Source organism: Fimicolochytrium jonesii (assembly GCF_025526975.1).
Source record: "Fimicolochytrium jonesii strain JEL569 chromosome Unknown EV422scaffold_4, whole genome shotgun sequence".
NCBI lineage: Eukaryota > Fungi > Chytridiomycota > Chytridiomycetes > Spizellomycetales > Powellomycetaceae > Fimicolochytrium > Fimicolochytrium jonesii.
The window spans coordinates 1,005,850-1,033,617 of NW_026515671.1; the positions used below are offsets into that span (position 1 = coordinate 1,005,850).

At 54.7% G+C, this 27,768-nt stretch overlaps 9 protein-coding genes across 9 annotated transcripts; 5 read left to right on the top strand and 4 right to left on the bottom strand.

Moving 5' to 3' along the window:
- Positions 1-92: 92 nt before the first annotated feature.
- On the bottom strand, positions 93-2,942 carry EV422DRAFT_315903 (uncharacterized protein). Its single transcript, XM_053066232.1, has 6 exons — positions 2,706-2,942; positions 1,786-2,628; positions 1,648-1,712; positions 1,477-1,584; positions 383-1,405; positions 93-300 (listed from the first exon to the last, which is right to left on the bottom strand). The coding sequence occupies exons 2-6, from the start codon at positions 2,552-2,554 to the stop codon at positions 277-279; spliced, it is 1,989 nt and encodes a 662-aa protein (XP_052928196.1). The 5' UTR covers positions 2,555-2,628; positions 2,706-2,942; the 3' UTR covers positions 93-276.
- A 641-nt stretch (positions 2,943-3,583) lies between these two features.
- Positions 3,584-7,782, bottom strand: EV422DRAFT_315915 (uncharacterized protein). Its single transcript, XM_053066233.1, has 11 exons — positions 7,539-7,782; positions 7,251-7,451; positions 7,114-7,178; positions 6,582-7,046; positions 6,134-6,515; positions 5,120-6,065; positions 4,616-5,046; positions 4,237-4,532; positions 4,092-4,161; positions 3,895-4,017; positions 3,584-3,826 (listed from the first exon to the last, which is right to left on the bottom strand). The coding sequence occupies exons 2-11, from the start codon at positions 7,371-7,373 to the stop codon at positions 3,707-3,709; spliced, it is 3,021 nt and encodes a 1,006-aa protein (XP_052928197.1). The 5' UTR covers positions 7,374-7,451; positions 7,539-7,782; the 3' UTR covers positions 3,584-3,706.
- Positions 7,783-8,316: 534 nt separating this feature from the next.
- EV422DRAFT_504325 (uncharacterized protein) lies at positions 8,317-9,224 on the top strand (the record flags this gene model as incomplete). The annotated part of the gene is made up of 2 exons (XM_053068422.1): positions 8,317-8,860; positions 8,890-9,224. The coding sequence occupies 2 exons, from the start codon at positions 8,317-8,319 to the stop codon at positions 9,222-9,224; spliced, it is 879 nt and encodes a 292-aa protein (XP_052928198.1).
- Positions 9,225-9,976: 752 nt separating this feature from the next.
- EV422DRAFT_316060 (uncharacterized protein) lies at positions 9,977-13,579 on the top strand. The gene is made up of 11 exons (XM_053066234.1): positions 9,977-10,028; positions 10,205-10,464; positions 10,538-10,786; positions 10,857-10,979; positions 11,056-11,160; positions 11,231-11,366; positions 11,457-11,672; positions 11,744-11,992; positions 12,085-12,211; positions 12,278-12,467; positions 12,560-13,579. Exons 2-11 carry the CDS (start codon positions 10,279-10,281, stop codon positions 13,433-13,435), a joined length of 2,457 nt encoding a protein of 818 aa, XP_052928199.1. The 5' UTR covers positions 9,977-10,028; positions 10,205-10,278; the 3' UTR covers positions 13,436-13,579.
- Positions 13,580-14,041: 462 nt separating this feature from the next.
- On the top strand, positions 14,042-16,261 carry EV422DRAFT_609401 (uncharacterized protein; the record flags this gene model as incomplete). Its single annotated transcript, XM_053073849.1, has 3 exons — positions 14,042-14,828; positions 14,925-15,041; positions 15,098-16,261. Coding segments are annotated over 3 exons (1,662 nt in total), but the record flags the coding sequence as incomplete, so codon positions are not given.
- Positions 16,262-16,432: 171 nt separating this feature from the next.
- On the bottom strand, positions 16,433-18,089 carry EV422DRAFT_504327 (glycoside hydrolase superfamily; the record flags this gene model as incomplete). Its single annotated transcript, XM_053068423.1, has 7 exons — positions 16,433-16,518; positions 16,554-16,770; positions 16,867-17,022; positions 17,106-17,434; positions 17,518-17,658; positions 17,733-17,896; positions 17,974-18,089. 7 exons carry the CDS (start codon positions 18,087-18,089, stop codon positions 16,433-16,435), a joined length of 1,209 nt encoding a protein of 402 aa, XP_052928201.1.
- EV422DRAFT_316245 (uncharacterized protein) lies at positions 17,821-19,093 on the bottom strand. Its single transcript, XM_053066235.1, has 4 exons — positions 18,697-19,093; positions 18,576-18,616; positions 18,230-18,507; positions 17,821-17,896 (listed from the first exon to the last, which is right to left on the bottom strand). The coding sequence occupies exons 1-3, from the start codon at positions 18,948-18,950 to the stop codon at positions 18,269-18,271; spliced, it is 534 nt and encodes a 177-aa protein (XP_052928202.1). The 5' UTR covers positions 18,951-19,093; the 3' UTR covers positions 17,821-17,896; positions 18,230-18,268.
- A 2,128-nt stretch (positions 19,094-21,221) lies between these two features.
- EV422DRAFT_519716 (uncharacterized protein) lies at positions 21,222-22,299 on the top strand (the record flags this gene model as incomplete). The annotated part of the gene is made up of 1 exon (XM_053069610.1): positions 21,222-22,299. A coding segment is annotated over exon 1 (796 nt), but the record flags the coding sequence as incomplete, so codon positions are not given.
- A 3,765-nt stretch (positions 22,300-26,064) lies between these two features.
- On the top strand, positions 26,065-27,638 carry EV422DRAFT_316340 (uncharacterized protein). The gene is made up of 3 exons (XM_053066236.1): positions 26,065-26,438; positions 26,515-27,315; positions 27,402-27,638. Exons 1-3 carry the CDS (start codon positions 26,274-26,276, stop codon positions 27,438-27,440), a joined length of 1,005 nt encoding a protein of 334 aa, XP_052928204.1. The 5' UTR covers positions 26,065-26,273; the 3' UTR covers positions 27,441-27,638.
- Positions 27,639-27,768: the final 130 nt, after the last annotated feature.

Here is a 27,768-nt window from a genome sequence, read left to right on the forward strand (position 1 = left end):
CGTCAACCACTCAAAACACCGGCACAGCCTCCCCACCCGCAAGATGCACAGGCCCGCTCGGAAGCGGATCATCCTCCCCCACATCCTCCCCCTCATCTCGTTTGCGTTTATGGATTGTTGCCGTCTGGGTATCCTGAGCCGTGGACGCGGTGTCGTGATGGCCGCACTTATGTGAGTCTCGCCGCCGCTCACCATGATGCAATCCAAAATACATCGTGTAGGTCGCAACCGGATCCACTTCCTCCTCCCTCTCCCCCTGATTCTCCCCCATCTGATTCATCCCAATTCCACCAAACGCATCTCCACCCCAAGCGTCAACCCCCCAAAACTCATCCCCCATCCCCCTCCCCGAAATAAACATCCCAAAATCCGCCAAATGCGCCATCGGGTCCGCCGGGTGCGTGTTGAAGGAAGCGAAATCGTTCATGTAGGTGTTTTCGATCGCTTTCTGGATGTGCGGGTCTACGTCTGGCTTTGTTGAAGGTGTCCGAACCGTAGTGATGGGCGCGGTGGTGGGGGTCGCCGTTTGCGGTTGGGCGGCGGCGGCGGTGGTCGTACTGAAACCACCAACACCTCCGGCTGAAGCCGTGAGGGCAGCCGCTTCCAGCACTGAGGGTGGTTTCGCGGATTCACCAGCAGGAGCAGCGTTGGATTTACTGCCCGTTTTGGTCGCGGGTTGTTTCGCCTTCGCGCCCGTCTTCGCACCCGCTTTCGTCTTTGCGTTCGTCGGGTTTGGTTTCGCGGCCGCGGCTGCTGCTGCTGCTGTTGATGTTGCCGTTGCGGGCTGTTCCGCTGGCGCGTCCGTAGCCAACGACTTGCCTCGGCTTCGTTTCGGTTTGGGTGCAAGAAGGGTTGGAGACGCCGCCGCGGTAGCCGGGGGCTGTCCAGCAGCTGGGTCCGGTGACATGAGGGGCGGCTCATCCTGTGTGCCTGCTTTTGATTTTGATCCTCGCTTTCCACGCGATTTAGGCGGGGCTGCGGGGGCTGCGGCGGTGGCAGCGGTAGCAGTGGTAGGAGTAGCAGACGCTTTCTTATTCGGCGCAGCTTTCCCTTTCCCCTTCTTCCCGCCTTTCGTCGTCGGAATCGCCACCGCGGCGACTTCCGGAGACTCGGTGATGATTGTCGGTGCCACCTGTGATGCGTCTTCCGGTTGCGTGCTTGCGGGGAACTGATACGACCCTGACGGCCGTCCGCCCACAGAGCTATGCGGACTAGCAACGAGGATCGGGTCCTGAGACGAACCCCGTGTAGTTTTCACCCCTCCATTCTGTTGCATCTGCCGCCGTCGGTCCTCTGCCGTCCTCGTATAGTGCAGCATCTTATTGTACAGCTTCTCCACAGAGGTCGGATTGAAGTTGAACACGTTTTGTGGGAGCAGTTCCATTTGCGCTTGCCATACTTTCATCTTTGGGGGCGAGAGAAAGTCAGTTTCGGAGAGTATGCCATTCGTTGAAGGCCGCTATTGGCTACACATACCAGTTGGAGACAGTCTTTGGCGGCTTCGCGGTCACTGGGTATCGTGGACGAGTCGAGAACTCCGATCATCAACTCCGCCTTTTGCATCATTGGCTTCATGGACTCCAACTAGGTAGTGTGAGTTTCGGCGAAAACCTTCAAGACGCGGTGGGCGAATTCAGAGCCGCATACCTTTCCTCGAACATATTGCTGCTCCCCCTCATCCAATGTTAGAACGGGTCGTTTGATCACCCCAGCTGCCGAAAGATTTGTCCAATCAGTTTGGCTGCTGCCGTCAAACAGCGAAGCGAGTATCACGACTCTACTTACCGGCAGTCGGCACCGGTTGCGCAGGTCTAGCCGGTTGTTGCACAGCAGTCTTCACAGGCTCAGGCGCCACGGGTGGTCGTGGGCGTGCAACAACTCCGGCAGCAGGCTGCAGCATCTGAGCCTGCGCAGGGTCCGTCCCAAACGGCTGCGACACGGCCGGGGTCGCCTGCGCCATACTCGCCGGGGCGCGCAACTGGAACGGCTGCTGCTGGGGGACTTGCGGTATGTTCTGCCCTGCTCGTCTCGCATTGGATTCCTGTGCTACAGCGAATGCTCGATCGTACGTCACTTTGGCGTTCCAGGCCCGTTGTGCGGAATTCATGGGCAGCTTGTTTTTCTCGAGGTGCTCTTTTAGGCTGGCCAGGGTCATGTTTGCAATCATCATGCCTTCTTGGGGTGTGATGTCGGGCCCTATCTGGGATAATGCGTATTGGTGAGGGTCGATCGTCCCCTGCTGCAGCAGCGGCCGTTGTTGCTGTTGTTGGCCAACGGACGTAAGTAATCCCTGCTGTTGAAGCACAGGCCGCCCACCCGCCTGCTGCTGTTGCTGCTGCGCCATAAGAAGCTGCGCCTGTGCCTGACTAACGGATCCTCCTGGCCGCATTGGCACCCCACCTGCCGCCAGATGCTGCATCGACCCAGGCGGCATAGATCTCGCCATCTGAGCCGCCTGAACCTGCGCCATGATCTGCGGCGCATTGGAGGTAGCCACCGAGATGCCGTACGACGCAGCTTGCATCGTCTGCATCCCACCACCGCCCATCTGCATGCTCGTCGCGGCGGCCGGCTGCCCCGTCTTGACTCCAATCTCGTCACATTTTTGTCGTATATTCTTTGCGTACTCTGCCTGTTCCAAGCGGACAATGGTGTAAGTAGGCTGCTGTCGAGCCTATTTTGCCCGCCCCCGCCCGCACACTCACATATGACTGAGACCTCTCCCAAGTCCTCGCCTCAAACCCAGACGCCAGCTCATGGACTCTCGTATCCGGATACTGCCCGAGCGATTCGACCGACTTGACCAGAAGATTGGTGTAAGCGACCCTGACGTCCGGCGCCAACGCCTGTCTCCAATCCGCTACGTTCCCAGCGCCCATCGCCTGAGCGTACGACACGGGTATCTGCTGCTGCTTTTGGAGGAATTGGGTCTGCTGGGGTTGTTGGGAATAGGTGGTGGGTCGTTGCCCGGCCTGTAATTGTTGGTGCTGCTGGGCGGCGGCAGCGGCGGCGGCGAGTCGTTGCTGGTGTTGCTGTTGTTGCTGCTGACGCAGGAATAGCTGCTGCATTTGCGCTGCGTCCATCTTGCCGAATATGCTCGTAAGATGCCTGAGGTGACTCCTGTTCCTGTTCCTTCCTTTCCTACTGCGAAACCCCTCACGCCGTGCGTCTGTTCCTGCCAGACCACCACCGCTGCGAGAGCTGTTACGGACGGGAGCCAAACCGTAATATGACACCGGAGAATGATACTGGTCTAGTACATAAGATGGGCCTTGTGTGGGGGTTGACCAGCCGGCTGAAGGCTTAAATGTCCTGCTGGGGAACACCAGAAAGCTGTAGCAGAAAGCCACGGAGGAACGGGTGACACTCTTCATCAATCTCGGTGACGGTTTTGACAGCTGCCCTCAATTGAAAATCCATCGACATCGACGAAACAAAATCCCAACAAACGAAACCACATGCCATATGTACATAAGAACAGAGAAACCTCACAGACAAGAAGAAAGACCAGGGGCGGACCGAATACGGTCCCAACAAAAAGGCGACAGCAAAAAAGGGCACGATACACAAAAAAAAAAAACAAAGCATCCTAGTATGACTGGCGGTTCGGGGGCAGGGGGGGTATCACAGGAGTTCTGTTTTGCAGCCTGGGAGAGCAGCTTGCGGTCCAATTCTTGTCTGTTCTGCCACGTCTTTTCACATCACATCACATCATATGCCGCTGCCCAGCCCCCACCGGCTGCGGTCCATTCGCATTCCACCAATTCGTCGACGTGCGCTGGCCGTTCATTTGCCGGTGATAAAACAGTATATATGCCGCCGGTGACTGTCAAAAAAAAACGAAGTCAGATCAAATGCCCCATAACAAACACTTGAGACGTTTTTTTGGTTTACCTTAACGCTCTTATCATCAGTCTTGCTAATCCTCGAATCGTCAAAATTGAACCACTGGTTGCCCTTGTAGGAGTGTTTTACTTGTGCGGTGTAGTGGCCGCCGTTCAGGCCGCCGAAGTGGCTCTGGGGGGATCATATGAGGTGGTGAGTCCGACTGCGATGATGTGGTTGGAGCGTTGTGCGAGGGGGTTACTTACAGAGACACCGTAACAGTCGTAGACGAAGGGTTCGCGCGCTGCCGGGAGGTATTTCGTCAAATCCAGCGATCTAAGATGCAATATAGAGTCAGTAACCAATCTCAAATCCAGTACTCGCCAAAAAAAAAAAGACCCCTCCACATACGTAATCGGAAACTCCACATAAGTATCAATCCGATTCCTGAACGGCCCGGAATAATAGAACCGTTTCAAATGAATCAACAGAATAATCGGCAGTTTCGCAATCGTCAACGTCTTTGTCGACTTGCGGGGCACTTTACACCGCGGACACCGCCACGCGTCGTCGCCTTCGAGGATCTCTTCTTCGACGAACTTGTCGAGGCATTCCTGAAGGTAGAGCGGGCCGTTTTTTTTGCCGGCTTGGTTGTAGGGGGGGATGGGGAGAGTGAGGTACATGAAGGGGTTGAATGTTGTTGATGACTAGGGCGGGGAGTATGGGCGCGTGGTTAGTGGCGATGGGGAGATAGGGCACAACAGGGGGATTGACAGACAGTCCAACACACCTTCCCACAAGTCAAACACTGCAACTTCGACTTCAAGCTCCCCTGAAACAGATCCACAATAATGCTCCAATTCAGCTTCCGATACCGCTGCCACGTCTTATCCAAAATAATCTCATCCGGCACACCCTCATCATCCTGCTCCTTCTCCGGGTTCGCTTTCACCTCCGCAATGGCTGCGGGTGTGCGCGCGACGTTGAGGTCCTCGTGTAAGGAGTCGAGGAAGAAGGCGAGGAACTCTTGCGAGTCCTGTTGCTCGTTGCCGCGGAAGGAGGGGTGGTGGGTGCCGATGACTTGCTTGAATTTGGTGGGGGTGACGACGCTGCCTTCTTGGCCTGTCCACATGGTTTTGGCGAGCTCGGCGAACGCATCGGCGACTTCGCCTTTTGTGCCGAGCGTGTTTTTGCGGTTGACGTGTTTGCGGTAACTCCCATCTGCAAATGGTAATCCTTCATATTAGCCATAGGCCCCATATGCAGGACCAAGTCCTAACAAACTCAAACTTACCCAAAAAGTATCTCGCCAACGGCACTGTCCCCGCCAAACACTGAATAATCGAGCTCATGAAGCACGTATTCCCCAAATTCTTCATCCCAGACATCCCCATCAACGAGGACCCCATCTGCGAATACGGCACAAACTCCGAAAGGCCCGTATCGTAACTCGAGTACGAGTGCGCGATAGGGCCTGCGAGGCGGCCGCTCGGTTTGTTGGGAATCGGCGGCGGTGCCGTCATGCCGTAGAATCGGGCTGTGCTGGGTGACCCCGACGGAGAGGAGGATCGCCGGAACATCGCTGGAGGCGCGGATTCGAGGGCTAATGGCGGCCCTAATGGCGGTCGCCGTTGTAAGAGCGGCGATGAGTTCTTGCGCGATGGGGGTTGAGGGAAAGCGGGAGGCGGGATGGAAATGACACCGGGATGGTTGTGCGGTTGCAGAGCGAGTGGTTTTGGTGGCGCGGCGGGGGCGGGGTAGACGGACGGTGCGCCCATGGAGCTGGGACTTGGGTATACGGGCGATATTGGGCTTGAGCTTGGCGCAAGCGATGTGTTGGGAGGGGCGAGATTGGGGTAAGTCATTGTCGTTGGTGGCACGGAGGATGGCGGTGCATATACGTTGCCAATGACGGCCATCCGTTTCGCCGAATCTGACCGTGGTGTAAAGTAGAATGGGTCTTCAAAGCGTCGCGTTTGCTGGCCGCCCATACCGCTGCTGTTGTTCCTTATAATGGATGGTGCTTGGTAGTACTGAGTTGATTGCTGCGTCACGGGCACAATGACAGGCATTGCGGAATTTGATGTCCCGCCCAAGGGGATGTTGGTGATGTTGTTGAAAGGGTTGTGGGGGTGATATCCGTTTTGCTGTTGCTGTTGAAGTGGTTGATGCGTAGGCTGAGGATGCGTTAGAGGCTTCTGCACATATGTCTGCTGTTGTTGCTGGTTTTTCGACGCGACCTGTCAATTTCCGCAGGTGTGAGTGAAAGGGCAGGCCACATCGGTACTGGAGCCACCCGGCCACTTACAAAGTCATATGCACTTCTTGCGATGCCTGATCCAGCCGGCACAGCATTCTGCGGCGCATTCTCCTCGCTCCTCTCCGATATCCCCACCCCGTCGCCGATCTCCACCCAATCGCCCTGCCACTCTCCACTATCCTTCACAAAACTCTCCCAAGCACGCTGGCCACCGGCAAGCAGTAATGGCCGTAGCTTTGGCGCATTCTGTGGCTGTTCGTACAGAATGCTCATCAACCGCCGTAAGGTTGGCGATGTGTCTGGATTCGTGCTGTGGTCGTCGAGGTAGATTACCATGTCGAACTGGTTTCTCGACTCAAAGAGGGATTTTGCCATGGAGGAGCTCTGACCGAACGACATCAGGTATGTTGATATGTCTGCCGACGTTGTGCTGTAAACCTTGAAGTGTTAGCGATCTGTGACATATCGCTGCTTCTTCTAGAGGGAATATTCCTACCCAGAACGTTCCAGCCATTCAGGCTCAATGTTGACAACTCCACCTCGCATGCCTCGGTTATTCCGCCATTTCAGATGCCCGTGCAGATATTTCTCCGTCTGACGCACATCCAGGACCAACACAGACTTTGCGCCTTGCTTGAGGAGCCCAAACAGCTCCCCTGGTTGCACGACAGTCCGCGGTTCCCGACTGCCACCACCACTCCCATTACTCTCCCCAGTCCCTCCCAGGGAGATGTTGCTGACACCTCTGGTAAGGTCGCTGCTGCTTCCCGGCGCGCTCCCGGCCGATGAAAACGACGGCCGCCCCTGAGCGAACTGATCGGCCCTGCTCTTCAGTTCCGATCTAATTTCCTCTAGCTGTGGCAGGTACACATTGACTTTCCGTCGGGCTGCGTGGTATTGGGCGTCGTCCTTTTGCGCTCGTTCAAAGTCTCGGTGCTTGCTTATGACATTCACAACGATGCTGTTATGGAATCTGCGCGTCAGTACAAAGAAACCAAAGTGGAATTCCCACGTTTGAGGGGACTGACGTTATCGCTTTGTAGAGATGAACATATGCTGTTTCCAAGTCTCCTGAAAGCTTGGCCTGCTCTCCCTAGTGAAGGTGGGTACGTGTTAGCGGACCGTCGTGCTCTCCTCTCGCACTCAGTTGACGCCAAAACCATACCTTATCGAACAAACCCAGGGCCGAAGTTGCCCACAGCTTTATAGAGTGGCTATTTGGCGGTTCATTCACACTCCCTTTCTCAGCCAACTTGGCGATCAGGGTTGGTGGCTTGGCCTCAGCCATTATGGGTCGCGCTTTCCAAGATTTGTGACAAGATCGCAAACAGCTTTGTCGAAGCGATATGGAAATGGGGTGGCACTTCTCGGAGTGGGAGTGGGGGCCAGTGGTTAGCTATATAAGTAGAAACAAGCCTTGACCACAAGGGTTGTCAGCGGCCTCTCAACTTACCAACTACTGTTTAGTTACGTTTTCGAACTCGGCACTGTCGTTTGGGAAGTGCGTTGTGCTGCCGGTGTTGGACGGAGGCCTGACTTGCTGATTTCGTGGGCAGCTAGCGAAAGACGGGGCAGTAGCAGTAGCTGCTCTGTGTGGCGGTAGGACGAGTCGCGAAGTTGGAGAGTATGGGCTGGGTGCTGAGAGTCCAGTATGTAAGGAGTTACAGTACTGTACAGTAAGTTGCGAGCCAAGAAAGCCACCGCCTCCAAGCCTCCTGGGGGACACCCGGGCTCCGATGCAAAAGTCTCGGTCGACAGACAACGACAACGACATATACTGTATACTGTACAACCCGCCACCCACTACGACTCACTCCACCACCGCTGTTGTGACGACCGCAGTGGACCACAGCTTTCAAGCTCGCCAGATCGACCATAGAGACTGCAAGTTTCGGGCGAAACACAAAAAACATATCGAAACGAGATGATCTCGATACGGCTATCCACCCAGTCCATCTAAGAAACGGAGGTGTTGACGTTTAGCCGTCCACTGCTCGAACGCAGAAGCTATATTCCCCACAGGACGACTGCGACCTTGGGCCACAAGGATTTCTTTCGAGGCGCCATCCGCAGGAGGATGCATCGGGGGGGAGCGATGGGACCCCTGGCTCAATCAGCAACTTGCAGCAATCAGCCACTCACCCAGAGGCGGTATAAGGTTCTGCGAGAGTTGCCATCGAAAAGGTCACTTCGGCATCTTTGAAGAGGGACACGATAGGGTTGAAGAGACGATGCCTGGCATCAGTTCGTACCATGGCTCCTATCCTGAACAAGCTTCCCTCAGTGATACAACTTCCGTCCCCGACCCCACTGCGTGGCAAGCGAAGCGCATCGAGCGAAGCGCATCGAGCACGAGGATGATGCGACACATTGTTCCAAGTTGCCCGATCTCCTTGACGTTCCTAGAAGATTTTGCGAGGTGTTTCAAGGTGGAGGGGAAAGCTGCGGCTCGACCGAGACTCGGAACGCAACCTGCTAACTTGCCCCGAATCTGTTTTGAGGAGCCACAAGGGTCTTTCAATCGCGGTTTCATTTTTGAGCTACGGCTAGGTCCTGGGGTGGAGATGCTACTTGAGCTGCTTCTTGACGACGATGAACCCGTCAGATCTCGGTTCGGAGTTGTGGAAATGCCCGTCGTGGTCCAACACACTCGATGTCTTCGACGATGCCACGACGCTATACCGAGACGAGCTGGTTGCCGTTATGAACTGGCTACAACGACGCAGAATGGCATAGCTGCCGAGGAGGGGGTCCGCTCAATTGCATACGATGATAGTGAACGAGGCCACTTACACACTGAGCAGCCGGTACCATGCCCGTGCTAGGCACAGAACTGTCCAACCTCGCCTTTGGTGCACTTGGCCACGAATCACACCATCCGGGGAGCCGAGAAGTGCATCTTCAACGACAGACGGCTAGGCTTCAACGATGGGCCACAATGGCGGGGTCGGGCGTGTGGAACAATCTGCAACAGCGTCGCTGGTCAGCTGCGGAAGTGACAGCGTTTACTATTGGCAGATGGGCCAAGCCGCCGCTTGAGTACGGACGAAGGGATAGTCCACGGGCGGGGCAGTTTCTGACTTGCCTTCGTTGGTACAGTAAAAATGCAGTGCCGGGATGCAGCACGCGTGGACTCTGAAAAAAGAAAGCGAGCGACTGCGCGTTGTGTGACTTTACAGTATGTCGCCAACAACCTTGCCAGAACGAGGGAGAGGGAGAGCCCTAATGACCCCCACGCGTCGCTGCATCCATCCACTCATACTGCCTCAATGTCTCCGCGGGGGCTTGCCCACTCTCGCTTGCCCCGCCTACAGTTTATCACAGTATAAAGCAAAAGCCACCCTCCCTCCCTCCCACCTCCTTGCAAACAAACACGCCTTGCTTGCTTCCGTCGGAACCTCCCCCCACCTCAGCCAGAGGACCTCCACTTACGACCGGTTGTGTGTATCACAACGAAATGTCCAGCTTCAGGTCTTCGCCTCTCACGGGGGGCCAAGTCACTCCACCGGTCTCCGCCGCTCCCCTAAGCAGAGGAAACACCAACCCGGACTTGAACAACAACAACAACGACGTCTCTACCCCAAACTACGCCAGAAGGCCCTTTGACCCTTTCTACAGTGAGTTTGGGAACGTCACAATGTCTCACCTCTTATATATATATACGGTACTTATACCCGGCGCGTCACAGACTACCACTCAGATCGCGCAATGCAGCACGAGGATACAAAGTTCTGGTCGCATAGGATATCAAAGGAGGATGAGGATATCATGGGTGGGAATTCCCTGTCGAGACAGTCTTCCGGTGTTTTTCCAAACGTCGCCACCCCGATTGAGGATATGAAGCAGTTTTCCACTCTCAGTTTGGCGGAACGTTGGGCGGAGTATGCTGGCGCGCCGGTGACCAGTGAGATTGTGGCCCGTTACTCCAAGGCCGAGATCAAAGGTACGGGAGTTGGAGCGGTAGTGAGTCCGAGCGATAGCAGGAAATGCTTGAGGCAGGCGAGCCTCAGCGAGAGAAGCGAGCGGAGCGAGCAATGTGTCGTTCCATCCATCAGCCATCCTACGCTGAGGTTCATCCATCAACCATCAATCGTTACTAAATCCTTCTCACTTCCCTAGACGAAGAGCTTGGAGAGGAACTGCAAAACATCTTTGTATCGCTGCAAAAGTGCCTAGCTATCAGGAAGCGCTACATGATGAGCAGTCTACAATGCGCGGGCGACAACCCCAAGGACACCGAGGATTGGGAGATCTACCCGCCTCCACCGGGCCCGAGCTACCCGCCGCAAAAGGACGCGTCTGGAAAGGATATCAGGCCTGGAACACCTATTCCGCATGAGTTTGAGTTTGAAAATGTCAAAATACCGGGGGCTGACGAGGTGAGGCAACTTTTTGAGGTCTGTTTTGACTTTAAATTGACATGGCCTAAACGGGATACCTTATCTTCCATAGCGCGTGTTCAAACTCCGAGACGACGGCGTCTTCCAAGTCTACGACACCCCCACAGACGCCTCCCAAAGCAAGAACGGAAAATGCACCTTCCCAACCATCAAAGACTACTTCATGGACATGGACTTTGTCGTCGAGACAATCTCCGACGGACCGACCAAGAGTTTCGCGTTCAGGCGGTTGAGGTACCTCGAGAGCAAGTTCCATATGTACGTGCTGCTTAATGAGTATCAGGAGATTGCGGATACGAAGGTATGTGGTGTGCGTGTGATTTATGTTGTTGGGGTATACCTTCTTACTGATATCCCGTAATGGATACTAGCGTGTACCGCATCGTGACTTTTACAACATTCGGAAAGTCGATACCCACGTGCATCACTCCTCCTGCATGAACTCTAAGCACTTGCTGCGGTTCATCAAATACAAGCTCAAGAAGTCCCCTGATGTGAGTTTTGGACCATGACCCTTTTGGTTGATTTCGGGGGTTGCGAACGGTAACTCATTCGGAATCTCGTTACCAGGACATTGTGATTTACCGTGACAACCAACACCTGACACTCAAGCAAGTCTTCGAGTCCCTGCACTTGACCGCGTACGACCTCAGTATCGACACATTGGACATGCACGTGAGTGTTTGCGAGTGAGCGGACGCTCGTAGTCGGAGGAAATTTCCCTGACACCACCTCCTCTTTTCAGGCACACAAAGACTCTTTCCACCGCTTCGATAAGTTCAACTTGAAGTACAACCCAGTCGGTGAATCCCGCCTGAGGGAGATCTTCATGAAGACGGATAATTTCATCAAGGGACGGTACTTGGCTGAACTCACCAAGGGTAAGAAAAACACTGCACCACTCGAACTCTTCCCCATGCAAACCGCATTCACCCAACAACCAATAGCTAACAATTGATTCCATTCCACAGAGGTGTTCTCCGACCTAGAAGCGAGCAAGTACCAAATGGCCGAGTACCGCGTGTCAATCTACGGGCGCTCAAAGGACGAGTGGGACAAGCTAGCCAAATGGGTCGTCAACCACAAGCTGTTCTCCAACAACGTGCGGTGGTTGGTGCAGATCCCCCGTCTGTACAACGTCTACAAAAAGTCGAAGCTGATCGCTACGTTTGAGGATGTCATCCGCAGTAAGCCCCTCCCACAACTCCCGGTCTCCCCTATCCACGCCGCAGAAACACTCACCCCCCACCTTTCGCAGACGTCTTCGAACCCCTCTTCGAAGTAACCCGTGACCCCACCTCTCACCCCGAACTCCACGTGTTCCTGCAACGCGTGATCGGGTTCGACAGCGTGGACGACGAAAGCAAAAACGAGCGGCGCACGTACAAAAAGTACCCGTTCCCGCGCAACTGGGATATCAGCATGAACCCGCCGTACTCCTACTATATATATTACATGTATGCGAATATGTCGACGTTGAATTGGTGGAGGAAGGAGAGGGGGTTTAGTGAGTATGCTTTGTTCTTGTTGTTTGGGGAGCGAGGGGAGTGGGAGTTCTCATCATTTTTGGTTTGCGCTCTCTTTTTTTTCTGATGATAGATACGTTTGTGTTGCGACCGCATGCGGGCGAGGCGGGGGATACCGACCACTTGACATCGGCGTTCCTGACCTCCCACAGTATCAGTCACGGGATCTTGTTGCGTAAAGTGCCTGCGCTGCAATACCTGTAAGTCCTCCCGCACCGCCCCAAATCCCATTCCACCGTCACTCATTCAGTCGTTGTCATCGCCAGGTACTACCTCGACCAAATCGGTATCGCCATGTCGCCCCTCTCCAACAATGCGCTCTTCCTCACCTACGAGCGCAACCCGTTCCTGCCCTTCTTCCAGCGCGGGTTGAACGTGTCGCTGTCGACGGACGATCCGCTGCAGTTCCATTTTACGAAGGAGCCGTTGATTGAGGAGTATAGTGTTGGGGCTCAGGTGCGTTTGGGGAGGTGAAAAATGAGTGGTGGGGGGAGGGGGGGGGGGGGGGGGGTTCTTGCGGGATGGGTGTGACTGATTGATTTTTGTAGATTTGGAAGTTTTCGTCGACGGACATGTGCGAGATTGCGCGAAACAGCTGTCTGCAGAGCGGGTGGGAGATGAAGATCAAGAAACATTGGTTAGGGGACCGGTGCGATTTCCACGGGCCTGCTGGGAACGGTAAGAGCTTTCACATCATCACCGCCAAAACCCAGGCCCACCAATCACTCACCCGTACTCACCTGATTCATCCCCCAGACATCCAAAAAACCAACGTCCCCAACATCCGCCTCGCGTACCGCTACCAAACCCTCATGGAAGAACGCTACATGGTCCTCGGCTCGCAATGGAAGTCCTCGGACTCGATCATCACCGATTCGGCGCCGTCCACCGAACTGCAGGACACATCCATCGTGCTCAACGAACAGCTCAACGCGGTGGCCAAGGCGAATTTGAATCTACCTGTCACCCCGTTCGTGCCGGGGAGTCTGGACGGCGCCGATGGGTACTCCCATGGACCGAGGGAGACGGGTCTCCCACCGCCATCATCCGGCCCGCTGTCGGAATCGTCGGTGCCCGTGAACGTAGCCCGTAAACAATCACTCAACAGCAACCTCTCCCGCTCACCGGGCAAAGGCTCCTCAAGGGGGGCCCAATTCACATCCGCCCCAGAACCGCTCCTGAATCTCGTGGCCGCCCACAGCCCGTTGATGAGTCCCACGGCGGCGGCGGCGGGGTCGGCGTCGGGGTTGAATCTGAGTTTGGGGTTGGGGGAGGGGAATCAGGCGTTGGGGCTGCCGGTGATTCCCGTTGGGGAGAATGCGTTCCCCGGGGCGCATCTGGCGGCGGAGAAGATTAGAGGCAAGAAGAGTGGTGCGAGTGCGAGTGCGAGTGCGAGTGGAGGGGGAGTGCCGCCGTCTTCTTGAATGGGCTTGTCCCTGCGTTTATTTCTCTTTTCATCTCTCCGGCGAACTCCTCAAAGGGTTCGTTCGTTCGTTCCGTAGACGGGCGCAAAAAGACGCCCCCCCAGCATCTGAGTACTTGTACTATGTACCTATTCCTATTTATCTTTTGCCTATCTTCTGCATAATGCTTATCATTCGAGCAATGCCTCGAGCACTCTTTTGGGACAGCGCTTGCTCGCCGAATAGATTCTTTTCTGTGCTTGGACAAGGCCCAGTCGAAAGGGCGATTGACGCCCGCCCAATGACATCATGCCGTCAATCGACATGGGGCGTTTCTCTCCACCTTTTTCGCCCCACTTCCACATCCCACTTCGACATTGGGCCTTTGCAGATCATTCGAGCCATATGCACAGTCACAGGCCTGCTGCCACGATTCGTTCCCTCACTGCCCGTACTCCTCAGCGTCATCTCTTTTCCGCAAAAGCCCGCACGGGACACCCCCATACACCTACTGTTCAGCCTCCCGCCACGCCCAAGATGAGCGCTCCGCATGCCCCCCCACGCCCTGCGCATCCCTCAACCCAAACCTACCGCATAGTCATCGACCCAACCACCGGCGCGCAACACATCGAAACGACGCTCCCCGGGCGCGAGATCCTGCTGCATCCCGTGCTCAACAAGGGCACGGCGTTCACGAAAGCGGAGCGCACGCGGCTGGGGCTGGAGCTGCTGCTTCCGTACGGGGTGGCGACGTTGGCGACGCAGACGCAGCGCGCGTACGGGCAGTTTGCGCACGAGCAGGGTGCGCTGAAGAAGAACGCGTTCATGAACAGCATGTTGGATCAGAATCAGGTCCTGTTCTACCGGCTGCTGACCGAGCATCTGGAGGAGATGCTCCCGATCGTCTACACCCCCACCGAGGCCGAGGCGATCGAGAGCTACAGCGAGATGTTCAGGCGTCCGAGGGGTTTGTTTCTCAGCTACCCGGACCGCGAGTGTATCGGCGCGCTTCTGGAGGAAGCCGGGCCCGCGCACGTCGACATTATTGTCGTCACCGACGGCGCGATGATCTTGGGGATCGGCGACCAGGGAGTCGGCGGGATCTGGATCAGCACGTCGAAACTTGCGCTGTTTACTGCGTTGGGGGGCGTGCATCCTGCGCGCGTCCTGCCCGTGGTCTTGGATGTTGGGACGGATAATCAGAAGCTGCTGGATGATCCGTTGTACGCCGGGTGGAGAGAGAAGAGGGTGCGGGGGAAGGAGTATGAGGCGTTTGTGGATACGTTTGTGAAAGCCGCGAGGAAGGTGTTGCCGGGGGCTATGATCCATTGGGAAGACTTTGGACGGGATGAGGCGAGGACGTTGTTGCAGAAGTATCGGGATCAGTTCTGCACTTTTAACGATGATATGCAGGGTGGGTTTGGGCGTTGCGTTGCATTGCTCTTTTAGCGGCATAGACGCGCCGAGCGGGGATCTCACTTTTTTTTACCTTCCTCCTGCTTACGCTCAGGAACGGGAGTCGTTACCCTTGCGTGCCTGCTCTCGGCCATGCGGCATCTAAAGACGGAGCTCAAGGACATGCGGATCGTGATAAACGGCGCTGGAACAGCCGGAACAGGCATTGCAGGTGATCAACCCCCCCACTTCGCACTCAACATTCTCTCCACAATCCCATCTAACAAGAGGGGTCGCGTTCCCACCCCTTCACAGACGCAATCGCCATGTATGACCCCACCCACGACCTCGCCTCCGCCCGCGCGCAGATCTACCTCGTCGACAAAGACGGCCTCCTCACAACCGCCTCCCCGTCCCCCACACCCTACCAACAACCCTACCTCAAACCCCCGCTCGCGTCCAACACCCTCCTGGACGTGATCCGCACGGTCAAACCCCACATCCTCATCGGCGTCTCGACCCACCCAGGCGCCTTCACCGAGCAGATCGTCAAAGAGATGCACAAACACACGCCTCGGCCCATCATCTTCCCGCTGTCGAACCCGACCCGCCTCGCCGAGGCGCGCGCGGAGGACCTGGTGGAATGGACCCGTGGTGATGTGCTGACGGCCACGGGGAGCCCGACGGACCCGGTCACGTATGCCGGCGGGACGGTGACGGTCGCGGAGGCCAACAACGCGTTCGTGTACCCCGGCATCGGGATGGGGTGTATCGTCGCTGGCGCGACGCGGTGCACGGACGCAATGTTGAGGGCGGCTGCGAGGGCGGTGGCGGATGCGGCGCCGCGGGATGTGCGCGAGGGGTTGATGCCTGGGATTGGGGAGAGTAGGGGGGTGTCGTTTAGGGTTGCGTGTAGGGTTGTGGAGTGTGCGGTGCGGGAGGGGGTGGCGACGAAGGTGAAGGAGGGGGAGGATGTGGAGGAGTGCGTGAGGAAGGCGGTTTGGAAGCCGGAATATTGTCCCGTTGTTAGGGTTGAGCGGTTGTAAGGGGGTTGAGATTGAGAGGGGGAGGGTTGGTGAGTCTGGTTTGCGTTCGGGATTGGATGGCTCCATCTTGTTCTCTGGAGTTGACGGCGACACCCCGTACGCGGCGTAGCATTCTGTTGTTAACCTATTCGGAAGCATGCATTTCATTCCATGAGTTTTGTAACACACATCGCGGCGTAGCGACCCTTAATTATCCTCAGACACCGCCATTACGAACACAGCGAGTTTCCGCCAGACGCATCATATCACAGAATATGCACAAAACGCTTGATGTTTACATATTTACAAAGCCGTACAACAAAAACTATGGCACTGACAAAAACTAAAGCACTGATTGGGGGATGACGACGAGGAATGATTGTCCAGGAGGGAGTGTCAAAATCTGATCCCATGTCCTCCTCGCCGAACGTATTAGTAGTGCGTAAGGGGGGGTGATGCTATGCTATGATACGTGAAGGGATACGCCGACGACCGAACTACGCCGCCCTATAATCCCATCACCGCGCCCATACCGACCGCAATCACCACACCCACCACCCAACTCCTCCCCACATCTATCCTCCCCGCCCCGGACCCCTTAACAGCAACCCCATACTTCGCCTGCCCCGCCCAAGCAATCCTCCCATCCAACGGCGCCAGATCCCCTCTGAACGCGGCAGCAACCTTATTTTCCTCCGCATCCGCCGCCGTATTCGCACCGAGCGCGCGGAACTCGCGCATGGTGGTTTCCTCCTGCTTGCGGAACTCGAAGAAGCACACGCCGCGCAACTTTGGGTAGAGGGTGAATGCGGTGGAGTTGAAGATTTGGCGCCACCAGGCTTGTTTGATGGCGACCATGCCGGGGCCGGCGAAGAGCGGTTTCATGGCGGATTCGGGCTCGGAGGGATTCAGGAAGCCTTCGTGGAAAGTTGCGGCCTGTGGGGGGGAAGAGGGAGGTAGGAGTGTGAGGGAGGTGCGCGATGTGTTATATGGTCTGCAGACGAAGTGGCAGATTCGCGCGCGCGGACTTACGGTTTCGGCGATGATGAAGGGTTTGCCGCCCTTTGAGACGGGCGCGGTGACGTTCTGACCAGTACCGTTGCCGGAGAACATGGAGTAGAAGTTGTAGTGGCCTTGAGTGCCCTTGCCGATCAGCATGGCTTCCCACGTTCCCGGTTGTGGCAGGACCTAATACGCGCAAAAAACCGGTGTTAACTTGACTCGACACCAAACTCCCTTCAAATGCGCTCAAAGGAATTCCAGCAACGTACATTATCAACCCACGGGTACGCCTTTCCATAATGGTACATCGACAGCCCCACCCAATCCACCCATTCATCTCCCGGGTAGAACGGCGAATACGGGTCATCCCACTCATCGTATTTGCCATCCTTGTTTGTATCCAGCTGCTGCAGGACGGCGGGGTTGGACTCTGTGGTGTTGTATCTTCCGCCGAGGAAGGGGTATCCATTGCTTGAGTTGGGCGCCCAGATGAAGGCGACGCGCGTCTTGTCGGTGATCATGTTGCGGAGCGTGCCGACGAAGTGTTTCCAGCCGGCGACGAAGGCAGCGGGGTGCTGGCCGTAAGCAAACCAGTTGCCTGTGGGGCGAGGGAGCAGGGGGTCAGTAGATGCGCTACCCGAGGAGCGGCATGGTCCAACAGACGGGAAAGAATGTCCTCACCGTTCATCTCAGGCGCATATCGGATCAAAAACCGTCGTCCGCGTGCAAGGGCGTTGTTGATATTCGTTCCAAACTCTTTGATATGCTCATCTGTTACTAGGTCCAGTCCATCCATAGGGTAGACCGTGAGGTATATTATCGCTGGAAACGTTAAAGAAAATCAAATGAGTAAGCTGGCCGCGAAGAACATATCGATCAATAAATCTCGCACATACCATCAGTAGCGGTCTTCTCAATGTCATCAATCAAGCGATCGACGAGCGTCAGGTTGGCAGGGATGTTGAAGTTGCCTTGGAAGAACGATAATGGCTTGTAGTTGAACCGCTGGTTCAGTGCTGTTGGGCTGTCGGTGCCGCCAATGGAGTCGACCCATGCGCCGCTGAGGAAAGGGAGAACAGGAGCGGGGTTAGCATCTGAGGGCAATACCACGGGTGATATGGGCGTTTCGATATTTACAATAAGATCTTATCGGACTGCTCCAGCGGTGCGAAAGTTTGGACCGCGGCAGCGTTCACAGATGCTGCAGTGCATAGCAAGACCGCCGCGGCGGTCGCAAGGACGGTTGATTTCATGGTTTCGCGGTATATTATATTATATAGATCGATGTCGAGAGTCGTCGTTTGCTTTCTCGTCGTCGCCGTCGTCGGCGTTCTGTCGCTACGATTTGGAGTTGGGTGCAAGGTTGCGGTTTCCCAGGGGTATGTTGACTTACTAGACTAACGAGCGGGGACCGAGTCTGCAGAGAGCACTTTTAGTAAAAAAGCGGGAGGGGCTCCGAGACGGGCTTCGGAGAGTGTGGCAGCGACTCTGGGCTTGGGGGGTGGCAGGGCTGATACGACGTAATGTTCGTCAAACGTTTGAAAACACAGATCAGAAATCCGCCAAGCAAAACCATAAAAAGAAAGAAGGGGGTGGAAAGACGGTGGCTCAAGATCATAGTTGAGCGGTATTGCGAAGGTGACCTGTTGGGGTTCCAGGGACTTCCTGGCGCTGACGGACATTACGGAGTCCGATGTGATATCGATATGCGCGATAATGTGGGAAAGTGTGGGAATTACCATATGCCAGCGTATCCATAGCCTCATCCTGTTCGGAGACACCACACAATAGGAAAAAAAGGAGAACGTGGTGGATGCGATGCGGGATCTGATGGGAGAAATGCAACCACGGTTCGCGTACGTGTTATTCGAGCCTTGACGTAAGAGGTGATAGTAGGACTTGTTCCCGGTGCTGCCTTCGCGTCGGGGCTTCTTTCTGCACATGCCTCTTGCGACGCCAACTCCCGGTGGCCCCTTTTGGTCCGCAATCATCATCATCGGGTTCCTGGAGCCTGGAGGTGACGCTGGCTCCCGTTCGGCGGCGCTGCACCGGCGTATCTCTAGCGGGGTCTCTCCCATATATTGTGCAGTGGTGGCACTCTTGACCGAAGTCATAGATCCATCATGGGGGGGCGGGCCCGTCGGAGAGTCCCCTCATGGATGGGAGGTTACTGTATACAATCGATTGCCTCCAGATCCGGCATGTACTATCGAGTCTATCGACACAACAGCAATGGACGTTGTCGATGGACCGAGTCTGGGCCGCTGACAATCCCGAGTCCGAAACTCCTAACGCGAGCATCCCATTCCGAAACGTATCAATCTGCGCACAGACACCACAATTGCCAACGTATACGTACGTAGCGACGCACATGTCGCGCTTGGGTCTGCGCGGCCGGCCCAACGCATCCGACGCATCCAGGTACCAGTAAGGTATCCCATGATCCCCATCGCAGATGCCTGGGGTGAATTTGAACATGATATAGATATGATATCCCGTTAGTTTGGTTGGAAGTCTCTGAGGTCTCTGTTTCGACATTTTAAACCTTAAATGGCGTTCAGGAGTGATGAGTGGTCCGCTCGGCGCGTTGACGTGTTTCAGACGAAATGACATCAGCCTGAGATGGGTTGGTTGGATCCGCCCCGTTTCCGAGGATCTGGTTTCCGATCGGTGGCTTAACGCCCGCTCTGCTACGTACCGGAGTCGAGATTTTAGACCAAGTTCAATGTTTTGAACTTATTTGAAGCTGGATGTCGAGATAGGGCGTGATGACGGGGTTCGGCTGCAATCGGGAGCACTGGGTCAAGTTCAGCGAGGATGGCGACGCCGACAGTGCCAGGGGCTGGTTGTGTTTGTATGGCCCCAATGACGCCGAGACCCGACGATGACAAGCGCTTGCGACAAGAAAGGCTTGCCTTCTGGTCACCGACCTGCCGATGTTCTCGATCTGGAGTGCAACAAGGGCTGGGGAGGGATGATGCATTGTATGATGCGTCCGTGATCCATTCATGTCTCATCGTCGTCCCTGGGGCGTGGAGCTTGCTCGGTGGCCCTGTCCTTTCTGGAAACCGCCCTCGTTTTGACCCGCCCTCCACCACCTTCGACAGTTGGCGTTGGTGGAACATTCGAATCAGATCCTGACCTCATTTCACGATTCCGCTTGAATCCACGTTCCGGCTGATCCAGTCTCCTTCTCCCGCCCATCTCCCAGCTTCCTTGGCTTTCGAGCGGGTTGCAAGTTGCAAGGATCCGTCGAAAAAAAAGGGAAGTTTTAAACATGCCCTCACTCACACGTGATCAGAAAGCATCGTCGGTGATTCATATTCTTTTATAAGATGTGCATTCAAGAGCAACACACGAGCATGAGACCGCGCACTCTGTAAATGTGCCAGAAAGTGGTTGGAAAGTGGGTGGGAATCTGTGTGGGTCCAGCATCTCCCAGAAACGTACCCGCTCAGACAAGGCCGGCCGTTAGCCAATCCACCCTCGTGAATGCGCCCACTCAAACGAGGCCAGCCGTAACTCCTCCATCCACAATGCCCGCCCCTGTTGAAATACCATTAATACAAAGCTGGAGAAAACACTTGGCCAGAAAACATGAGGAGACCAATGTCATTGATCTTACCGTGGCAGAGGAACCTCAACTGTCTTCACCTCGCAAGCGACCACGCCTCGAGAGAGAGGACCACGAAGAAGTCTCTTTCCCCGATTTCGTCAAACCCACCACCTCCTTTCGACCCCAAGTTCGCACGTGAAGTTATACGACCAAAAGCGCTACCTTTACATACCCTAGCCGTATCGCTCTCTGATCCAGAGGAGTTGAAGAAGTTTGCCCGCATACGTTGCGAGGGGCCCAAATATCATCAAGACGCTACCTTCTACGCGCAGGTGGAAAGCACTCCCCTCTACGAAAAGAAACCTCAACAGGCGGAAGGTGTCAGCGCACAGCTTATGGCCCTCATGCGCAAAATTCTTCATCATGGTGTTTGCGATGGAAAAGGTCCTGCCGGAGCTGAGGGCGCCATTAGAGTCACTCAGGACCTACGGAAGCAGGTCTACATCGATGCGCCCCGAGGGGAACGAACCCGCTTAGTCCGCCGCATCCTTTTCTGGAACAACAACGTAGCGGGGGAACGCTGAAGGCCAATCAATAAAAACCCTGATGAGTCCTGGCATCGCACTTTGGCCTTGCTTGTCGACGAGACTTTTCGCGTGGGGGTTTCTCCTCTACCGGATCCCGGCGGTTACGTATTTTTATGGTATCGGGGACCAAGTTGATCAAGCCGCTCTCGCTTTTGAGATGATCGTCAATAAGGTCATTCACCTGAGTCATACCTTGAAGGGGCTCCAGGACTTGGGTTTCATGCAAGAACTCGCCAACAACATATCGAACTCGGCAAGGTCGCTAGAGACGAGATTAATCGAGAATTGGTGATATAGATAGCGGCTGCATCCCCGATCCCCGACCACAAGGGAGTTGACAGTGACAGGCTGTCGATGCCTTGTGATGAGGTAAGCGTATGATATGGACGCGTCGTCCATAACAGTTACGCGTTTCCAAATCAGTTGCGGTCTTTCAGGATATCATAAAGACCTCGGGTTCAAAGGTAACTGCAAAACTCAACAGATCACATATCATAAGCCATCAAGCAACAAGCAGTATCAGTATGGCCCGTATCCTCAACAACAGTGACGACGAACTTCAATTTGTCTTCTCTGCCCGTCACGGTCTCTTTCCACGATGGGAGAAGACTTGCGTAAAGAAAGACATGCAACTCGGATTTGATGGAGTTACACATGTATTCACCTACAGCAGCACTCGAAAGGATGTTGTAACTCGCATCTTCGATGCTACCGGGTCCCAACTGTTTACTTTACTTCACACCAACGGCTTCTGGAAAGATCTCCGGGAGACAGATTCCTTTCCAGAAATCGACTGCTTTCAGATCCAAATAAGAATCCTACACAACTATATCGTCCCCTTCTATGCGTTGTCGGACCCTCCCACTGGAGTGGACAGATCCTGCATGGAGATCATCTGGAGACATCTCGCCGAACAGAAGGCAACTATCATGAGCCTTTCTTGTTTCCAGCTACCTGATTTCCTTCCTAGTCCGGACGATCTCCTCAGACTGACGGAGACTTTACATGATGTCACTCCTATCGTGCAAGCCATGGATATTGTCGCCCCTAAAAGCAGAGAGGTTGCCATGTTGCGGGCGAACAAGAACAAGGTTGAGGAGAAAATAGATGCCTGGATGCCTTTGGTAAAGCTGTTCAACACACTTGGAGAGGATCTCACGGCCTCGGAGCGAGCCGATCGACTCCGACTTCTCGTTGATCATTTCGATACGCATAATGAATGGAATGTCCTCGAGCTGGCTACTGAAAATCCAGTCAGCGCGTCTGTTGCCGTTGATGTTGAAGCCCCTCCGTACGACGCCGAGCCGGCGCAGCACGATCACTCATTGATGCATATGGGTAGAGACGGGCCTGGAAGTATCCAGAGCACATACTTGATTAACTGACATCCGGATCGATTGGATGGCTGGGATAACGAGATAACCGAATTTTGTTTGTCAAAGAAGTAAGCGCGCTCACCGAAGAGCATAATGAATATACGTACTACCACTTTACTGGTCGTGTCCATCATTGTTATCCTCGCTGATTTCCTTACGAAGGCTTCGAAAATGGTCTATGGTCCCAAATGATAACCCTCCGCTGGAAAGAACCGTAAGTAACCCTTCAGCTTATCTCATGATCCGTTGTTTCAATGCCGATGGAGGCTTCTGGTGGCACATACCTAACTTAGCTCTTGCTGGGTGGGTGGCAAGTCGCTATTCCATGCAGCTCGTGGTCCTTTTTGAATCCGGCGTCTATCAGGAACGCAACCCTGTATATCTCACGGAGTACAAGGATGTCATCGGCGGTGAAAGGAATTGGTTCCATTACTATTTCGAGCCCCTTTTGCCAGTGAACAAGCGACCCCTATGTGGCGCTTTCACTTTCAAGTTCGGAACGGCTTCTCTCGGCGAACAAAAGTTCCTCATCCCTGGTGCATTTTATGAGTTTGATCGAGTGACCTTCGAGTCCGTCAGGAACGTTGCCGCACCCTGGCGGAGACTTTTCGATACGTTCTGCGTGCCACGGCGACATGTATCCTCCGCAGTAGAACTTCATTATGTAGAACATATGAGAGACTTCTTCAACATCGGGATCCACTGGCGTGGGACCGACAAGTACGAGTGGATGGCTGACGCTATTCAGAAGAAGATCACAGCGCATAGGGGGGGTAGGGTTTCCCTGCTTCTATGTTCGGATGAACAGCCATTCATCCATTTCATGCACGAAAGGTTCCCCAAGATTTCTCATGCCACCGCCAGTATTCGTTCCACAGTGAACACCGGCGGGTTGAAACTTGACGGATCCAAGTGTCACAGTGAGATCGATTATGAAAAGGTCTCCGACTGTCAGAAAGAAACGTGAGATGCGAGGAACGTCTGTTCATTTAGGTATGCAAGATGAGAGCTCATACAAGAAGGGGTTCGACGTTTTACTGGATGTACTACTCCTTTCACGGTGCGCCCGTTGCTGATCTCAGACTCCCATGCTGTCTTTGCATCACGTGGACATATATTTTCTCTGAGAGATCCCTCGAAGCAGGAACAAACGGCTGCCTCTCAGAGTAGTTGCTGTGCTGGAAGATGGATTCATGATCATATGATAGTACCAGTGCGTCAGTGAACAGCAACGGTTCGCAATGGAGGAATGTATTCAAAACTACTCAAGAGTCAAGAACGACGGGCGTCAGAAAACTGACATCGATTGCGTCAGCATGACAGTACCGTCCATAACGCGCGCGTCATCTCGTAAGCAAACCAAACTCCGCTCCCTTTGGGTAATATGGCCAAGTCTCGCGAAGCCCGCATCGTTTCATCTTTTGATCTTCGTCACTCGGCCATAATCGGTCAATGTCATTTCCACTGAGATCTCCCTTTCCACATGATAACAACGTCCGTGGCTCCACTTACGCAATACGCGAAACCTTTTCGCATCTCGTCTCCATCTCGCATATCACTGGTTTGCCAACCCGTTCCGCTGCATCTATCTCGTCGTCCTCTTCCTCAGGATTAACTGCGTCGCTGAAATCATTGCTCGTTTTGCTACGGTATTCTCAGTGCGACACCATTCGCCATCCAATATCATAACTTGATACTCTGTCGCTTTGCAGGCATGCCTCACTCTCGAATATCCGTTCATATTCGTAATAACCTTTGGTGCCTTGTTGGTGTGCGTAGCCGACCAGGTATGTCCTTGTAGAGCGGTTGGTCATCTTGTCCCGGCCCTTGGGTGGAAAGACCGTATACGCGAGACATCCGAGCTTGCGAGGATAACTTGTACCCGCAGAGGAGCAACCACAAATGGAAGCTTTTCTCGCAAATAGTGCCGTCCAAGCTTTCTGTTTTCTCCTCTCTCCCAAACCCGCTAGACTCCACAGCGTCCAAATCCGCCGGGTCTATGAGAAGCGCGCGGGCGCCGAACCCTCCTGCCTCCCATCCTTCTTCGTGCGTATTTGTCTCTTTTTCTCGTCGCTGCATCGTGTCTATTTCGCCACACTTGACAGCCCACGCAATCGGCACTCCACCACCCGGCTTCGACACTCGCGCAAACACAAGTTGCCGTCTCGCCCAAATCACCGCTCTTGGCAACTCACTCGCCGCTTTAGACAATCTACTTTGCACATTCGCAAATTTGACATGCGACGTTGGCACTCCGCTTATTTGACATGACAAGAACTCCTCGAGACCTGATTCCTTCGGGATAAGTAGGCAGCGCCTTCGAGCGTCCGGTCTTTCGCCCATCCGCATTCGACCATTCGCCTTCGGCGATTGACCGCCATTCGCCAGTTGAACTTCTCCATTTCGAGTTCGACATTGCCGCTGTCGATTATACGCCTTCCCCCACATCAGCATCGCCCGTCCGTCATTTGCCTCGTCATCGAAGAACTACGTGTGACATGATTCCTTCCCGGGATACGTAGACAGCGCTCTTTTGGGGCGTTCGGTCATCGCCGCACTTGAAGTTGATGATTCATTGCATTCGCTGAGTTCGTATCTTTGGTTCTTCAACAAAACCCATTGAACATCTCGCCACATTCCCTATTCGCTTCCTGCTTATTCTTCCGGCATACTCGACTCTTAGCTGCTACCGATTGATGAGCAGTTCAGAATGTCATCCTTCTCCGATCCTTGAACTACTGAGACCTGATTCTTCCCCTGCGCTTCGGCAGAGAATGAGTAGGCAGGGCGCTCTATGGTACTCGCTCGTCGGCAATCTATCCTTCCGTCTACCGCACTCATCGGCTTTACATTTGCGCATCAGACATTAACACTCTGGTTTTTCGTCTTCCCATCCCGACTTCCTCAGGAAAGCGCGACACGTCTTCTGTAGCCCGACCAGGGCACGTTCCTCCAACTCGCCACGCATCCTCATCAATCTCTCGCTTGTTCCTGAGTCAGATTCGCCGCAAGGTAGGGCACTCTAGTTCCCATCACCCCGCATGTTGTCCACCTCTTCTTCACACTACCCATAGATCGGCGGCAGCCCTCGAAGCAAGCTACATCTCGAGTCCTTCCCCCGATCTGACCCTCTCCACTTCCTTTCCCAGCAGACCGCAAGCATCGGATATAAGTACGTGCTCTGGCTTCACACATCGTTGGCCATACTACCAGGCCATATTTCTTTCTTTCCTCCACGCAGATCTGCGGCAAGCCTCGATCGATTGACTACTCTGTTTTCACATCGCTGTGCGTGTTTATCATTGTTTCTCTTGATTTCCCGTCGCATTTTCGCGAGGAGTTTCGATATACTGGCATGCCTTCCTCAGACCCGCCATGCTTATCACCGTATCTGTTCCTTCACCCTTGCTGATTTCCGGCAAGCTGCGGTCTTGATAGCCCGGTATACCTTCTTCGCCTGTGTCTGCTGTACGCACGCTGAGTGACTGCTGGCCTGCCATACGCTGCTAGAGTCTGTCACGGATGCATCTGCTGGATCAAATGATAGTCGTCTTTTATGCAGGTTCCCCGGGGCCTTTCACAGTAACACTCTGGTTTAACTGACTTTCCGAGTCCGTCGGACCTTCACCTTGTGAATGAGACACAAAGGGAGTTGCCTCTTTTCCTTCCTTCCCGCGAACGAGCATATCTATCCTTTTGGTTTTGATTTGATAGATAGTTTGGCCTGCGTAGCGCTGGATGGCGGAAGCAAAGGTAAGCTCCGATCAAGAAGCCATGCGAACGGATAGCACTCTGAAGGAAGGGGAGGGTATACCGGAGCCAAGGGTCGCCGAGCTCTGAAGTCTCCGAAGCCCGTTGTTGGAAGGCACTTGCGCCAGTGCTGCAACGAGCCTTTTCGTCGACTGTCATGGAGTCGAGATGGGATCCTGGGTGAAATCCCTGCGAAGTCTCCCGCGTTCACCTTTTCACTTTCACCTTTTTCGACCACCAGAACGACAGCTGCATAGCTACCTACCCCTGCCACGGGACAATGCTCTTCCTGCACAGCACAAGAAGTCGGGTCGTGGTCCGGCCGTTCTTCAGGCAGGTCGTTTCATTACCACCGCTTACCCTCCAATGCCAATGGCGGCGACTCAACAACTCAACTCCTGCACCAAAGCTCGTCTCCAAAACCCAACCAACAGCACGCAAACCTTCACCCACCGCAACAGTATCCGGCTCACCACCACCGACCTCCACCCTCGCCCTCCCCGCCGCCGACCCAACGCATCTCAAAGTGTACGTCCTCCCCACCGTCCACAACAAGTACGTCTTTCACAGCCGGTTCCTCCGCCCGCGCACCCGCTGGGAACGCTTCGCCCTCATCTCCGCCTACGTGCTACGCAAATGGCGGTACCAGGTTGCCGACGTTGCGGCATTCGCATGGCATGCTATTGGTGGGGCCGGTAACGCGCGGAGGGACTCGGCTGGGGGGAGAATGATGCTCAAGGCATGGATGCTGGGTAACCGCTGGACGACGCGGCGAGCCGCCGACGAGTACTTTCTGAAGACGGTGCCGCGGATAACCCAGCACGTGGAGTTCATCTACCCGTCCAGCGCGAATGCGAGGGCGGTCAAGGCGCAGGTTGGGGAGTACCTCGCGAATCGGGATCGACACCGACGGCGGTTGTTCCTGTGGTCGTTGGCGCTGCCGAGTTCGCTGTATATCGCAAAGTTCCACGTAACAGTCGCTAATGTGTTTTTCACGTACAACGTGTTCCGGATCAATGCGGCGTGGAGGGCGATGTATGGCGGGCAGACGTTGCAGAAGCTGGTGGATGCGAGGAAGGTTACGTGGACGAGCAGCAAAGAACTGGATGGGATTATTCGGAGGGGGAGTGAGGAAGTTTCGAGGAGGATGGAGGCCGAGATGGGGTCGTCATCGGCTGTAAATGGCGACCCTGAGGGCGTGGCACGACAGGTGTGGAGGTGGAACGAAAATGGCGATATCCATGATGAGGTCGTGGAGAAGCTGGAAAAGGAGCTAAAGGCGGTTGAGTTGAGCAGGACTTACCGGCGGACGAGGCTGCAGTACGTGGCACATAACGGCAAGGAAGAGTACGAATGATTCACCTACAGGTTCTCGGAGACAGATGTCGCGAATACCAACGTGGGATAGTAGGCGTAGTGACATCTCATTAGTATTTATCAATCTAGCGTAAGAGGAAATGCTGTCAAGCAACCGTCAACGTAGAGATTCTTGTCTTGACATCATCTTCGAGCCCATAATCTAGATGTTCATCGAATATGAACTTCACAGTCGATCGATCGAACGAGCATTGCACTAGAAGTCACACTGGGACTATGGACCTTCGTCATCTCCTTCCTCAGCAAGGATTTCTGGCGGTGGTTTCCGTCGCTGGCCCGAGTAAAT

Excerpts from the sequence above, each read along its gene's own strand:
- EV422DRAFT_315903 (XM_053066232.1), bottom strand. The coding sequence starts at position 2,554 with ATGCAGATGGGCGGTGGTGGGATGCAGACGATGCAAGCTGCGTCGTAC. Across the intron at positions 1,713-1,785 it reads GCAACCGGTGCCGACTGCCG|CTGGGGTGATCAAACGACCC; the intron begins GTAAGTAGAGTC and ends ATCTTTCGGCAG. Across the intron at positions 1,585-1,647 it reads AGCAATATGTTCGAGGAAAG|TTGGAGTCCATGAAGCCAAT; the intron begins GTATGCGGCTCT and ends CACACTACCTAG.
- EV422DRAFT_316060 (XM_053066234.1), top strand. The coding sequence starts at position 10,279 with ATGATGAGCAGTCTACAATGCGCGGGCGACAACCCCAAGGACACCGAG. Across the intron at positions 10,787-10,856 it reads AGGAGATTGCGGATACGAAG|CGTGTACCGCATCGTGACTT; the intron begins GTATGTGGTGTG and ends AATGGATACTAG. Across the intron at positions 10,980-11,055 it reads AGCTCAAGAAGTCCCCTGAT|GACATTGTGATTTACCGTGA; the intron begins GTGAGTTTTGGA and ends TCTCGTTACCAG.
- EV422DRAFT_315915 (XM_053066233.1), bottom strand. The coding sequence starts at position 7,373 with ATGGCTGAGGCCAAGCCACCAACCCTGATCGCCAAGTTGGCTGAGAAA. Across the intron at positions 7,047-7,113 it reads CATCTCTACAAAGCGATAAC|CATCGTTGTGAATGTCATAA; the intron begins GTCAGTCCCCTC and ends ATTCCATAACAG. Across the intron at positions 6,066-6,133 it reads CAAGAAGTGCATATGACTTT|GTCGCGTCGAAAAACCAGCA; the intron begins GTAAGTGGCCGG and ends GGAAATTGACAG.
- EV422DRAFT_316245 (XM_053066235.1), bottom strand. The coding sequence starts at position 18,950 with ATGACTTCGGTCAAGAGTGCCACCACTGCACAATATATGGGAGAGACC. Across the intron at positions 18,617-18,696 it reads CGTCAAGGCTCGAATAACAC|TGTCTCCGAACAGGATGAGG; the intron begins GTACGCGAACCG and ends CCTATTGTGTGG. Across the intron at positions 18,508-18,575 it reads TATGGATACGCTGGCATATG|CGCCAGGAAGTCCCTGGAAC; the intron begins GTAATTCCCACA and ends AATGTCCGTCAG.
- EV422DRAFT_316340 (XM_053066236.1), top strand. The coding sequence starts at position 26,274 with ATGGGATCCTGGGTGAAATCCCTGCGAAGTCTCCCGCGTTCACCTTTT. Across the intron at positions 26,439-26,514 it reads GTGGTCCGGCCGTTCTTCAG|CTCGTCTCCAAAACCCAACC; the intron begins GCAGGTCGTTTC and ends CCTGCACCAAAG. Across the intron at positions 27,316-27,401 it reads CTGAGGGCGTGGCACGACAG|GACTTACCGGCGGACGAGGC; the intron begins GTGTGGAGGTGG and ends TGAGTTGAGCAG.